Here is a 14,997-nt window from a genome sequence, read left to right as displayed (position 1 = left end):
GAACATACAAACTAAGTTCAACAGGTCTCATATCTTTGCTTACCTCAATTTTTACCGGCATTGAAAACCTCCTAGGACCATCTATTACTACCCATCCCCAGACTGCTCCACTCATCTCACCATTTGATGCAACAATGGTGCATCCCTTCCTTTTCTTCCAAATCCTTCCACTGTGTTCTCTGTAACTCTTGCTCGATGATCTGCTACTTGTTCATGTACCTCCTTCTCTTCCAGCACTTTCCATTGCCTCTAGCTTAACTGAAACCTAGCTTCCCATCCCTTCTCACCAAGCTCTCTCAAGCAGAGAAGGCTGCTTATTTTTACACGCCAGGTATCTCAGGCTTTGGCAACTGGGGTTAGCAACTCTTTCCTCCCCTTGTGCTGCCTCCAATTTTCCCCCATCCTTGTGAAAAGCTGACTCTAAAGAAGTGCAACCGCACGTCCTTAGGCAAATGAAGTTCAAGCTTGTTGATCACCACCCTGATCCCTTCATGCTTTCCCAGTCACCATCCTTATTCACCAAAGGAGGCTCAAGGTTGCCCTTTTCTGGCTCTTCCTCATCTATCCAACACAAAAATGTTGGCATTCCCCAGGTTTGGTCGGATCTTTTCTTTACTTTTCTCTTCTACCCCTTCCCTTAGGTCTGGGCTTCTCAACCTCAGCACTACTGAAATTTGGGGCTGTGTAATTCTTCGTTGGGGGAAAGTGAGGCTGTCCTGTGCAGTACAGGATGTTCAGCAGCATCCCTGGTCTCTGTCCCTAGAGGCCAGCAGGAACTTCAGTAAAGAACCACTGCCTTAGGTGATTCTATGTGTTCTTATGGCCTCAAATCTCTTTGCTTATAGCTAAGTTCCTGACAACTCTTGGGCGTCTCAGAGCAATCTCAGTCCTAATTAGCATGTACCAGTTGAATCTCTCTTCAAATTCATCCAGTCTCAAGTCTTCATCATCTTAGTAAACGGCCTAACCTACAACTGGGAGCCATCTCTGTTGCTTCCTATATCTAATCCATCAGTACAACCAATAAATTCTACCCCCTAAATTTGCTCTCAAATCTGCGTGCCTTCCTCCTTCACCTCAGACCAAACCATGATGATCTCTCACTGGCATGTATGCAGTCACCTCCTGATAGGTGTTCCTGCTTCCATTCTCCCCGCCAAACAGTCTGTTCTCCACAGAGCAGCCAGAATGATCATCGCACTCGAATTACTCCTTCATTAAAAATCTTAAAACGTGTCCTATTCACTTAATATAAACCTAAACTCCTTATTTAGCATCAGCAGGCACTGGATCTGGGCACTAGATGTATAGCAATGAATTAACAAATCAGACAACCTCACTGTCCTCTCTAATGAGAAGCAGACAGTAAACAAATCAAGAGCCTAATCACTTCTCTCATAGCCCCTTTATTCACCTCCCAAACAGGTTCCCGCATCTACTGTTTCCACAAATACCTATTCAATTATGACCTTGGAAGATTCCCCCTCACTGCTATCAATCACACAAGGACCGGCACAGCCCATAAAATCCGCCCTGGCCTGGGCCTTGCATAAACCCTGAACCTACCACTCCGCACCTCACTATTTTTTTTTTTTTTTTTTTTTTTTTGAGGCGGAGTTTTGCTGTTGTTATACAGGCTGGAGTGCAATGGCACGATCTCGGCCCACCACAACCTCCGCCTCCTGGGTTCAGGCAATTCTCCTGACTCAGCCTCCTGAGTAGCTGGGATTACAGGCATGTGCCACCATGCCCAGCTAATTTTTTGTATTTTTAGTAGAGACAGGGTTTCACCATGTTGACCAGGATAGTCTCGATCTCTTGACCTCGTGATCCACCTGCCTCGGCCTCCCAAAGTGCTGGGATTACAGGCGTGAGCCACCGCGCCCGGCCGCACCTCACTATTAAGTGCAACAACACTACCCTGCCAGAACATTCCAAGCTGCTTTAAAAAAAAAAAAAGAAAGAAAGAAAAAAGAGACAGGGTCTTGCCATGTTGCCCAGGCGGGTCTCAAACTCCTGAGTCCAAGCAATCCTTTTGCTTTAGCCTCCCAAGTAGCGGGAACCACAGCCAGCCCCTGTCCCTGGCTATCCTAAGCCCTTCACCCCTCAGTGCCTTTACATTTGCAGAAAGCCCTGCCTCCAATTCCCCTATGGCTGATTCCTCCTCAGACAGGCTTTCTGTGACCCCCCACCATGAATAAATCTTTTTTTTCCCTGCCACCACCCTCACTGTTTTCTATCACAACAGGTTATCTGTCCCCTTAAAGTACTATTTCAAATTGTCTGTTACAGAGGAAGAAACTTTGCTGTTGTGTTGTTAATCTGCTGGTTTAACTCTCATCACTAGACTGTCAGCTCCAGGAAGGCAGAGATCTGGTTCTTCCCTGTATACCCAGGAAACAGAAGTGGTATACAGTAGGTGCTCTATAAAATGCTTGCTGGATGAATTCTGGGTGAAAATAACAGTACTATAAATAAAAGATACAAATGGAGAAAAACTCAATGAAGGAAACAAGCAAATTAAAACCCACATGGCGGCCAGGTGGGGTGGCTCAAGCCTGTAATCCCAACACTTTAGGAGGCTGAGGTGGGCAGACTGCTTGAGGCCAGGAGTTCGAGAGCAGCCTGGCCAACATGGCAAAACCCCGTCTCTACAAAATATACAAAAATTAGCCGGGTGTGGTAGTGCAAGCCTGTAATCTCAGCTACTCAGGACGCTAAGGCATGAGAATCGCTTGAACCCTGGAGGCAGAGGTTGCAGTGAGCCTAGATCACATCACTGCACTCCACTGAGACTCTGTCTCAAAAAATAAAAATAAATAATAAATAAGACACACATGGCTTTCTCTAGCTATCCACGTGGGAGATCTAAGCTGAAAGGATGAAAGGCAAGAAGGTCTAAAATTAGGAACACATTCAATTTGAGTTACCCACCCTTTCCATTATCAATGCCATTATCTCCTTTTATTAGCAGCCATCACCAAATCTGATAGGAGACATGCCAAAAGCGAAGGCAGAGATTCTACCTTTACAAAATATACTTCCTGTCCTGAAGGAACTTCAAAGCTAGGGGTGAAGACAGAGACTAACAACCAGCCAATGAAAGGCTAAATAAAACACATGCTGCCGTCCTGTCAAAGGGACTCAGGAACCAACTAGAGTAGTCTCCCCCTGGCCAATGATGGGACAATCTGAACAAGAAGGATATTAATTGCACTTGCAATATATCAAATATGTTTAAGTGTATGTATATGATCATAACAACACTAGCACAAACCAAAAATCATTGCTCATTACTAGAAAATGCTAGGGAACCCAGTGGCTCACGCCTGTAATTCCAGCACTTTGGGAGGCCGAGGCAGGTGGATCGCAAGGTCAAGAGATCGAGACCATCCCGGTCAACATGGTGAAACCCCGTCTCTACTAAAAATACAAAAAATTAGCTGGGCATGGTGGCGCATGCCTGTAATCCCAGCTACTCAGGAGGCTGAGGCAGAAGAATTGCCTGAACCCGGGAGGCGGAGGTTGTGGTGAGCCGAGATCGCGCCATTGCACTCCAGCCTGGGTAACAAGTGCGAAACTCCGTCTCAAAAAAAAATGCTAGGGAACCAATTGTTTTGAAAACTGGTAAGGGAAAATACACATTTATCCTATCTTTTCTTTATGAATTATTTTTCAGTTATTTGGATAAACAAGTAGTCGATGAAGTAAACCTCTACAGATCTATTTTTTTGAGACAGGCTCTCATTCTGTCACATGCTGCCCAGGCTGGGTGCAGTGGTTCAATCTTGGTTCGTTGCAGCTACCACCTCCTGGACTCAAGTGATCCTCCCACTTCGGCCTCCCAAGTAGCTGTGGCTACAAGTGCATGCCACTATGCCTGGCTAATTTTTATATTTTTTGCAGAGACAAGATTTTGCTGTATTGCCCAGGCTGCTCTTGAACTCCTGGGCTCAAGCTATCCACGTGCCTTGGCCACCTAAAGTGTTGGGATTACAGGTGTGAGCCACTGCACCTGGCTGATGTACTTTTTTATCATTATTTTTTGTAAAGATGAGGTCTCACTATGTTGCCCAGGCTGGTCTCACACTCCTGGCCTCAAGCAATTCTCCTGCCTCAGCCTCTCAAAGTGCTGAGATTACAGGTATGAGCCACCAGATTTGGCTTTTATTTATCAATATAGTCTAGCTAATGAATGAACAAGAAATTACAGAAACAGAGTATCATAAATGATGGCCAACAATACAAAGAAAAATCAGGTATTATGTACCCCTCTTGGAAGTACTCAACAACACTTATGAAGGAGACTGGTCAAAAAAATTGAAGCTAAATCTGATCAGCCTCTAGATATGGCTACCAACTCACAGAAAATACGGAAGAATGTGCTACCACCATGAATATGCAATTAACAAAGACCAAACTCTGCAACATTAAAGGGCAAACAACCCAGTTTTTCTATTAAAATTTCTAAGAAAAAAGAGAAAGATATGGAGAAGAAGCTTATAAAGAGAAATTTGAGAGACATCCACCAATTGCTATGTGTGGTCTTTATGTGGACCTTGATTCCAGCAAGCTGTAAGACAATGAGACAATTAGGGAAATTTAAATATAAGATATTTGATGATATAAAGGAATTAACTTTTTTTGTGCATAATGGTATTGTGGTTATACTTTAAAAAAAAAAGTATCTTTTTAGAGATACATATTGAAATGTTTACAGATAAACCGGCACATCTGGGATTTGTTTCAGAATAATCTGGGGTCGAGAGGAAAAGAGTGGGGATAAAACAAGATTGGCCATGAGTTGATCATTTTTGAAGGTGGGTGGTAAGCAAATGAAGGTTTATTATCCTAATCTTTCTACTTTTGTACAAAGAAAATAGTATGTTTTCAAAACTCAAAACCAAAAACTTAAAAAAGAAATACATGTTAAAGTAAATAGCAGCCCTGAAACTGGCCAAAGTGCTGCGATTACAGGCGTGAGCCACCACATGTGGCTACTTGGTTGGAGACCGAAGTGGTGTACCCTGGCCCCTGGCAGGTGATTATGTGCTGTGCTGAAATTGGCTCTAGAGCCAGGATCCAGAAAGACCAATGAAGGAGGTGAGGCTCAGCTCTGGGTTTGCAAATTCCTAGACATGTGAGGTGGAGTTTCTGTGGTCTGTGCAGGTCCCTGTGTGATGGCCAGCAATAGGCAGCTGAAGAACGAGTAAGGAGGAGTCTTCTGAGGTCATAACCGAGTAAGTATATGTGGAAATGAGTGAATGGGGGAACTTGTTTGGGAAGTGAATGAAGGGACAATGAGGGGAGTGACTAGGCCTCTCTGGCTCTTGATTTGTTTTATCTGCTTCTTCTCATTAAAGAGGACAGGGAGGCTGTCTGCTTTGTTCATTCACTGCTACACATCCACTGTCCAGATCCAGTGGGTGCTCATGCAAAATAAATATACGTTGAATGAATAAATTCTAATAAGGCTCAGTAAAATATACACTATACCAATCCTGTAAGCAAACTGTGCTTACAAATAACACAGTTCTTTGAATTAAAATAACTTATTTTAAAAATCACTGAATGGCCAGGGGCGGTGGCTCACGCCTGTGATTCCAGCACTTTGGGAGGCCAAGGTGGGTGGATCACTTGAGGTCAGGGGTTTGAGACCAGCCTGGCCAAGTAAGTGAAACCCCGTCTACTAAAAATACAAAAAACAGCCAGGCATGATGGCGCACACCTGTAGTCCCACCTACTCAGAAGGCTGAGGTAAGAGAAGCACTTGAACCTGGGAGGTGAAGGCTGCAGTGAGCTGAGATCTCATTACTGCACTCCAGCCTAGTCGACCGAGTGAGACTTTGCCTTAAAAAAAAAAAATCACTGATAATATTACTTTAATTTTTATTGTGCTTTACTATTAGTTTTCACACACAGCATCTTACTTAAAACTCAAAACCACCCTACAACATAATTGTGCCAAGTATCCTTTCACCTAAAAGAACCTAGGTCTCCTGACCCTTATACAGTATTTATTTTCCTGTATCATGATGCCAATTTGATTTACAGTTAGTCAAGTGCTAAGACATAGCATGTTTTCCAAGAAACAACTTTATCTTCACAATACAACATTAACATTTCTAATTTCATGTGAGTTTGGTGACTGAGTAAACAAAGTAATCCAACATTAAAAATTAACCTAAGACCAGAAATATAGTATAGTAACTTAACAAGATTGTATGTTTAAGAGACAAAAGTGATCTTGTGCCTTAAAGAGGGAAATAGACAAAACATTCAGATTTTCCTCTGCTGAACTATTAACAGAAACTGGGTTCTACTGGCAGAGAACCTAATTTATACAGAGCTCAAACAAGTTGAGCCTCACGGAATCAAGCTTTAAACGAGAACAACTGGAAACAGAAAAAAACTGCAACAAACAGAGGGCAATTTAAAAGTCCACTAATGCATTTCAAAACAGGACTTTGTTTAGGAAAGCCAAAGTCTTTTTGGGTGTGCCTTACTTGCAAAGGGGCATTTTCAAGACAATGTACCAGTGCCAAACAGTGAAGTTTCCTTTGAATTTCAGTTTTGTTTTTTAATAGAATCTCACTCCTTTGTGGGATAAGGTATGTAAAATTTTGGGGTTTGAATTCCATCTACATTTTTCACTCAGATATTATGCTAAATAGGATATATGATCAGATTTCAAAGAAACAAAAGAAAAATGATTTCATAAAGTAAATACTATCCAGCTCATTTCCCCATAAAATGGCCTCCAGAAGCATTTAATGTTTGAACACTGTGTACTACCTTTATTAATACATCACTATATACTGATCCACCATCAACAGAGCATTAACCAGAGCTTGGGAACAAAGGAAAAAATGGACTAACGTCTAGATAGCAAGAGACAAGGGCTCAAATCCAATTATTCATTTTATACTTGAAAGTGGAAAAATAATTGAGCGTGGTGGCTCACGCCTGTAATTCCAGCACTTTGGAAGTCTGAGGTGGGAGGACTGCTTCAGCTCAGGAGTTCAAGACTAGCCTGGACAACACAGCAGGACCTCGTCTCTACTAAAGTTAAAAAAAATTAGCCAGGTGTGGTGGTGTGTGCCTGTAGTCCCAGCTACTCAGGAGGCTGAGGCAGGAAGACTACTTCAGCCCAGGAGTTTGAGGCTGCAGTGAACTATGGTAGCACCACTGCACTCCAGCCTGGGTGACAGAGCAAGACCATGTGTTCAGAAAGAAAAAAAAAAGTGGAAATGCAAGACATGGGACTGACTGGAAAGGTTTTTGGTTTCTTTTAAAGACAATATAATAAAAATTAACCACATTTCAAAGAACTCTGTAGAGAACCAGGAAGTTGCAAAATATTTTGGTCCTTTTTTGGTTTAATCTCAAGTCATTCCTCTGTGCAATCATTTTCCCCCCTTTTTTCCCCCAAGACAGAGTCTCACTCTTGTTGCCCATGGTGGAGTGCAGTGGCGCGATCTCGGCTCACTGCGACCTCTGCCTCCTGGGTTCAAGTGATTCTCCTGCCTTAGCCTTCCAAGTAGCTGGAATTACAGGCGTATGCCACCACACCCGGCTAAAATTTGTATTTTTAGGATACGGGGTTTAACCATGTCGGCAAGGCTGGTCTCAAACTCCTGACCTTGGGATCCACCTGCCTCGGCCCCCAAAGTTCTGGGATTACAGGCGTTAAGCCATGCGGCCGGCCCCCATTTTCCCTTTTATAAGGTACCACCGCTGACCTTACTGCTCACATTGCAGGTATCTTCAAAGCAATAAAAACAAAGGCCTTTTCAATCACAGACCAATCCTTGACACCTGGATTGATACAGTGCTCTCTTATTCTAATTCCCATAGGCGATTCAGTAGGATAGGCTGATGGTCAATCATCCATACTAACACAAGTTATAGATAATATACATATTTGCCCTCATTTACTCTTTTTTTTGAGATGGAGTCCCACTCTGATGCTCAGGCTGGAGTGCAGTGGTGCAATCTTGGCTCACTGCAACATCCACCTCCTGGGTTTGAGCGACTCTCCTGCCTCAGTCTCCCAAGTAGCTATGACTATAGGTGCACACTACCACGCTCAGCTAATTTTTAAAATATCTTTTAGTAGATATGGGGTTTCACCATGTTGGCTAGGTTGGCCTTGAACTCCTGACCTCAGATCCACCTGCCTCAGCCTCCCAGAGTGCTGAGATTACAGGTGTGAGCCACCGTGCCGGGCCTTATGTACTCTTTAGAGCCAAAGACAGTGATAAGAATTCCCTCCACATGCTACCTGTCAGACTTCCAGTTTGGAGGCTGAGTTATCACCTAAAAAAAGCCTCTTTTAACACTCTAACCAAAAAAAAAAAAAAAAAAAAAAGACTAAAGTAAATTTTAGAGTTTCATCAGCTGAGCCTTAGTGTTTAAACAGTCAAACAACATCATTAGGCACAACTTTTTTTTTTTCTTTTTGAGATAGGGTCTCACTCTGCCCGTGCCCCCCCAGGCTGGAGTGCACTGGGGCAATCACGGCTCACTGTAGCCTTGACTTCCCCAGGCTCAGGTGATCCTCCCACTTCCGCCTCCCCAGTAGCTGGGACTACAGTAATGTGCCACCACACTCAGATAATTTTTCGTAGAGAAAGGGTGTTTCAACATGTTCCCTGGGCTGGCTTTGAACTCCTGGGCTCAAGCGATCTGCCTGCCTCAGCCTCTCAAAGTGCTGGGATTACAGGCGTGAGCCTCCGTACCCAGCCTAGAACAACTTTTATAATGTATTATGATTCAGCTTTAAACACCTGAGTTGCATTTAACAAGTGACCAAATGATTAGCCAGATAGCCAAAATTCATGGAAGTAACTCTGGCAAAGATGGATTTTGGCTCTTCTCCATAAACTTCTTGGAAAAACCTTATGGCAGAAGCCACTATTGAACATTCACAGATTCAGAGTCAAAAAGAAAATTCATGGTCTTTCGAGGCCCTCCCCATGGAGGGATAGTGCAGAAACCATGATTTGGAGTGGGAAGGGAGCTTGCTCCATGGCAGGGAATCTTCATGATCTTCATGCAGCCATATAAACCCTAGTTCCTACAGAACAGTGAATTTCTTTGACCAGGCTTTAGTATCTTGCAGTATGACACCAATCTGTTATAAACTGCTCAAGTTTGTGTAATTTTTTTTGTGTGTTCCCTCTCCCTCTCTTCCCTTTCCTGACCTTTAGTCTTTCACTTCCAATTTTGTGGATATTTTAGGAGTAACAGATTTTTAAAGAAGAAGAAAAAAAAATGAATTTCTTGCTTACTCTGCATATACAGAATGGATATATTTTTTTAACAGCCATTTCCCCAAAGGAATGTGTCTTGCGTATTACTGACATTTGGTATGTTTCATTCATTGGAATATTTCTTATTTTCTACTTGTTTCAAAAGCCTGTGAGAAATACAGGATTTAATAGCATTTTGAAGGTAGAAAAAACTCAAATTGTTTCTTCTTTGAGAGTCATGACTACCTTCTGGTGTGGAGAAATTGCCACTGAAAAATTTGAACAAGTTTGGTTTTCACTGGTATGTTTAAAAACTGAATAAAAGGAACAGAATTTTTCTTTTGATATAGGATCACAAAACAATTCTAAAACCTACTGTTTTTACCATTGAAATTTAAATTGTGATATAGATTTTAAATGTCTAGAATGCAACTGATAGGCTTTTCTTGAACTGTTAGTTTTTTGGAAGCAGAGTTCTTTCATGTTTAATTTGTATTTGTTTAAAAAAAAACAAAAAACAAAAAAATTCCTAAAACCCAGATAACAACCAGAGCAAAACTGTTGTGCCTTCTATTTATCTTTGATTTCAGTCTTGGCAATTGTTTAAAGAAAAATGGGAATTTTAAAAAAATCTAGATTTGTTTTATTAGGTTCAGAGTATGTGGGGAATAGTAAAATCCATCTTTCATCACCTCGTATGCCTTCTATTGACATATTTGTCATGCCTTATTCTAAAATTGAGTCTCAAACTAGAGTACCTTTGAAGACAGATGCTTCTATAGAGGTTCTTTGACCTAAATAGTTCAGCATTTGTTTTAAGTTTTATTCTGGTATCTAATCACATTCCTAATCATAGCTCATAAGAAGGAATGTGACTTTAATATTGGACTTTGCTGATGTGCTCGTGTCTGCATTTTTTTTCTCTCTAAATCAGAGCCATATGATTTTGTTTTCTATTTTGTTATGGTTCTCTTTTAGTGATGGGCACGCAGTGGGTATTTCTTGGAAATGACCACTTTTTATTAAAAATATTTCTGGAAGAGAAAAGTGTCATGGTCTTTCATCTATTGGATGGTTCAGAACTGTTGCTTTCTACCTCACATGGGCACTAAACAACACTTCAGTGAACACTAACACTTTCCATGTCACTGAAATCTCAGGAAGCTAGAAAGCTTTCTTCAAGAAAAGAGAGTAGAGAGAGATCCAAGATGGCTGATCACTAGCAGCTCGGGCTCGTAGCTCCCAGTGAAAGCGCAGAGAATGAGAGGACGCCACACTTTCAGACGAATATTTGTTGCTCACGGACCAAGAGATTCCCAGCGGAGGAGCCCCACGGGTCGCCAGGGCGACTCTTGTGGCCGGCGCGGCGGTTTTGCTGGCGCCTTAGCGCGGCAGTTCTTGGTGCAGAGTCCAGAGATTCCCGGGCAGAAAAGCACCATCAATCTTAACACCACTGTTTTGGCCGGCGCAGTGGATTGCTCAGATTTCGGTGCTGGGAATCAACAAGTTGGATGTCCGCTCAGAGACCTAGTTAGAAAGTCGGTAATTACAAAGACGACAGACGGATAAATATATAACGAAGGGAAGAAACCAGCCTAAAAAGGCAGAGAATAATCAAAATCAGAGTGCCTCTCCCTCTACAGGGGATCGCAATTCCTCATCAGTAACGGAACAAGGCTTAATGGAGAACGAGTGTGTTCCAATAACAGAAGCAGGTTTCAAAAGGTGGGTGATAAGAAACTTCTGTGAATTAAAAGAACTTGTTCTAAACCAATGCAAAGAAACTAAGAACCTTGAAAAAAGGTTTGACGAAATGTTAATGAGAATGGACAATTTAGAGAGGAATATAAGTGAATTGATGGAGCTGAAAAACACAACATGAGAACTTCGTGAAGTATGCACAAGTTTAAACAGTTGAATTGATCAAGCAGAAGAAAGGATATCAGAAGTTGAGGGCCAGCTCAGTGAAATGAAACGAGAAGACAAGATTGGAGAAAAAAGGATAAAAAGGAATGAGCAAAGTCTCCAGGAAATATGGGACTATGTGAAAAGACCTAATTTACGTTTGATAGGTGTACCTGAATGTGACGAAGAGAATGAATCCAAGTTGGAAAATACTCTTCAGGATATCATTCAGGAAAACTTTCCCAACCTAGCAAGGCAGGGTAATATTCAACTCCAGGTAATACAGAGAACACCACAAAGATATTCTTCAAGAAGACCAACTCCAAGGCACATAATCGCCAGATCTGTTAGGGTTGAAATGAAGGAGAAAATACTAAGGGCAGCCAGAGAGAAAGGTCAGGTTACCCATAAAGGGAAACCTATCAGATTTACAGCAGATCTCTCAGCAGAAACCCTACAAGCCAGAAAAGAGTAGGGACCAATATTTAACATCCTTAAAGAAAAGAACTTTCAACCAGAAATTTCATATCCAGCCAAACTAAGCTTTATAAGCGAAGGAAAAATTAAATCTTTTGCGAACAAGCAAGTACTTAGAGACTTCACCACCACCAGGCCTGCTTTACAAGAGCTTCTGAAAGAAGCACTACACTTATAAAGGAACAACCAATATCAGCCTTTCCAAAAATATATCAAAAAGCCAAGAGCATTAACACAATGAAAAATTTACACCAACTAATGGGCAAAACAGCCAGCTAGCATCAAATGCCAGTATTAAACTTATATATATTCTAATTGGATAAAAAGCCAAAACCCATCGGTATGCTGCATCCAGACCCATCTTACATGCAACGATACACAAAGACTCAAAACAAAGAGGCTGGGCGCGGTGGCTCACGCCTGTAATCCCAGTACTTTGGGAGGCAGAGGCGGGTGGATTGCCGGAGGTCAGCAGTTCGAGACTAGCCTGACCAACATAGTGAAACCCCGTCTCTACTGAAAATATAAAAAAATTAGTTGGGCGTGGTAGCGGGCGCCTGTAATCCCAGCTACTCGGGAGGCTGAGGCCAGGGAAATCACTTGAATCCGGGAGGCGGAGGTTGCGATGAGCTGAGATTGCTCCATTGCACTCCAGCCTGGGCAATAAGAGCAAGACTCCGTCTCAAAAAAAAAAAAAACAAAGAGAAGGAGATGGGAAGAGAATAGCATGAACTGAGGTTTAGAAACAGAGAGTAAAAATAAACAAATAAAAAGCAGGAGATGCAATTCTTGCCTCTGATAAAGTAGACTTTAAAGCAACAAAGATCAAAAGAGGCAAAGAAGGACATTACATAATGGCAAAAGGATCAATGTAACAAGAAGAGCTAACGATTCTATAGATCAAAGAGACAGAAAATTAACAAGGACATCCAGGACTTGAACTCAGACCTGGAACAAGTAAACTTAATAAACATTTAAAGAACTCTCCACTTCAAATAACACAAATAATACATTACCACCTCACACATATTCCAAAAATGACTACATAATTGTAAGTAAATCACTCCTCAGTAATTGCATAGCATTTCATAGATTTAAATGAAATATTGGTTGGCTGCTTCTTTGTTATTTTCTTCCCTTATTCCTTCCTGTCTACATCATTAAGTATAATTATTGGTATAAAAGAGGTTTTCAATACCCATTACTAAACTGCATTCTAGCCTGGGCAAGAAAGCAATACTCCCATTCTCTCTCTCTCTTTCTCTTCCTTTTTCTTCCTCTTCTTCATTCTTTTTTTCTTTCTTTCTTTCTTCAAAAAAAAAGAAAAGAAAAGAAAAGAAAAGAGAGTAACTGGTTCTAAACTCTAAAAAGAAATCCTGGCTGAGTGTAGTGACTTATGCCTGTAATCCCAGCACTCTGGGAGGCTAAGATGGAAGGATTGCTGAGACCAGGAGTTCAAGACCAGCCTGGGTAACACAGTAAGGCTCCATCTCTACAAAAAATTAAAACATTGGCTGAGCATGATGACGCATGACTATAGTCCCAACTTCTTGGAAGGCTGAGGCAGGGGGACTCCTTGAGCCTAAGTTTGAGGCTGCTATGATTGAGGTACGATGGAGCCACTCCAGCATGGGTGACAGAGCAAGACCCTGCCTCAAAAAAATAAATTGAAAGAAATCCCTAGGATTTTTATGATATGTGATCAATATGTATATTTTGATACAACTTACAATGAATTGTTAAAAAATTATCCTTAGTCTACTTGATTATAATTCTAGCTCAATTTCTGTCCATCAGTTAAACAAAAGTCACAATAAAGAATGGCTTTATTAGCTCCATTAGTGAGATATTTCAGTGAAATAAGTAGATTTAAATACTTCACAATAATACGCTGGGCACATTGGCTAATGCCTGTAATCACAGCACTTTGGGAGGCTAAGGCAGGAGGGTCACTTGAGGTCAGGAGTTTCAGACTAGCCTGGCCAACATGGCAAAACCCCATCTCTCCTAAAAATACAAAAATTAGCCAGGCATGGTGGTGTGTGCTGTAATTTCAGCTATTCAGGTAGCTGAGGCACGAGATTCACTTGAACCCAGGAGGCTGAGGTTGCAGTGATCATGCCACTGCACTCAAGCCTGGGCGACAAAGCGGGACCCTGACTCAAAAGATAGATAGATAGATAAATAAATAAATACTTCACCATAGTAAATATAAAGTAGTACAATCATAATTTACAGCTAATTAGAAGCTTTAAATCTGTGCCAATTAAAGCGCACTTGTATTACCAGAAGGATACAGCATCTGTACAACTCTATGTAAATATACTGAGCACATGGAAAGTGTGATATTTTCAGTTTCAGGGCACTATTTCTAGATATTACATGAGGGACGAGCTCCAATAAAACAAATGTGTAAACCACACACATTACAAATACCAAGAATAATTATTTATTATTTTAAGAAAAATCTACTTGGCAGAGCGTGGTGGCTCACGCCTATAATCCCAGCACTTTGGGAGGCTGAGGTGGGTGGATCACCTGAGGTCAGGAGTTCGAGACCAGCCTGACCAACATGGTGAAACCCCATTTCTACCAAAAATACAAAATTAGCTGGGTGTGGTGGTGCATGCCTGTAATCCCAGCTATTTGGGAGGCTGAGGCAGGAGAATTGCTTGAACCCAGGAGGTGGAGGTTGCAGTGAGTAGAGATTGCACCATTGCACTCCAGACTGGGCAACAAGAGCGAAACGCTGTCTCAAAAATAATAATAATAATAATAATAAAGAAAGAAAAAACTACTTATAAGAGACAATATACTTACAAGAGATAGCAGCAAACTGAACAGGTCACCAACATGGTAATGATAACTCTAAAAAAAGAAAAATAAAAATGTCATTAAATAACTAGCAAACTACACAAACATCACAGAATGGTTTAAGTCCCCTTTCCAAATTATCAAACTGGCATGGATTATGCACCAAGAAAATGGATCTGCATCTGCTCAAATATCCAGCAGACTGCAGTGTGCCCAGGATATGCCTGGGATAAGTTTATGTAATTAAACATTTGCATTTAAAGAGATATGTGCTGATGCCACAGTGTAGATGTCCAATCCAAATTTATCTGAAACTGAACAGGAAACGCCACAGTGACAATTAGTTTTGACACCTAAGTAATTATCTTATTTGGTAGTATTCTCTGTAACGAAGTAACACTGTACTTCTAAAAATATGACTCTCTAGTGGTGAGCTCTTCCATCTCCATTCATGTCTGAAAGTTACACTTTGATCTCTCATCAGCAGAATTTCAACATTTCTAAACCTCAGTTCATGCTATTCTCTTCCCATCTCTCTTTCTAAAAG

At 41.4% G+C, this 14,997-nt stretch overlaps 1 protein-coding gene across 1 annotated transcript in view; it reads right to left on the bottom strand.

The window, feature by feature from the left end:
- ATP6V0E1 (ATPase H+ transporting V0 subunit e1) overlaps positions 1-14,997 on the bottom strand; it is a 51,906-nt gene that overhangs the window by 27,739 nt on the left and 9,170 nt on the right. The window contains exon 2 of the mRNA XM_012461153.3: positions 14,457-14,504. Coding sequence (XP_012316576.1) covers positions 14,457-14,504 — 48 coding nt within the window. The remainder of the gene's footprint in view (positions 1-14,456; positions 14,505-14,997) is intronic.

The sequence above is a fragment of the Aotus nancymaae genome, unplaced genomic scaffold, assembly GCF_030222135.1.
Source record: "Aotus nancymaae isolate 86718 unplaced genomic scaffold, 86718_ANA_hifiasm-v0.15.2.pri h1tg000015l_1, whole genome shotgun sequence".
Taxonomy (NCBI): domain Eukaryota; kingdom Metazoa; phylum Chordata; class Mammalia; order Primates; family Aotidae; genus Aotus; species Aotus nancymaae.
The sequence above is the reverse complement of the archived record's forward strand: the minus strand, read 5'-3'. Positions and strand labels throughout refer to the sequence as shown.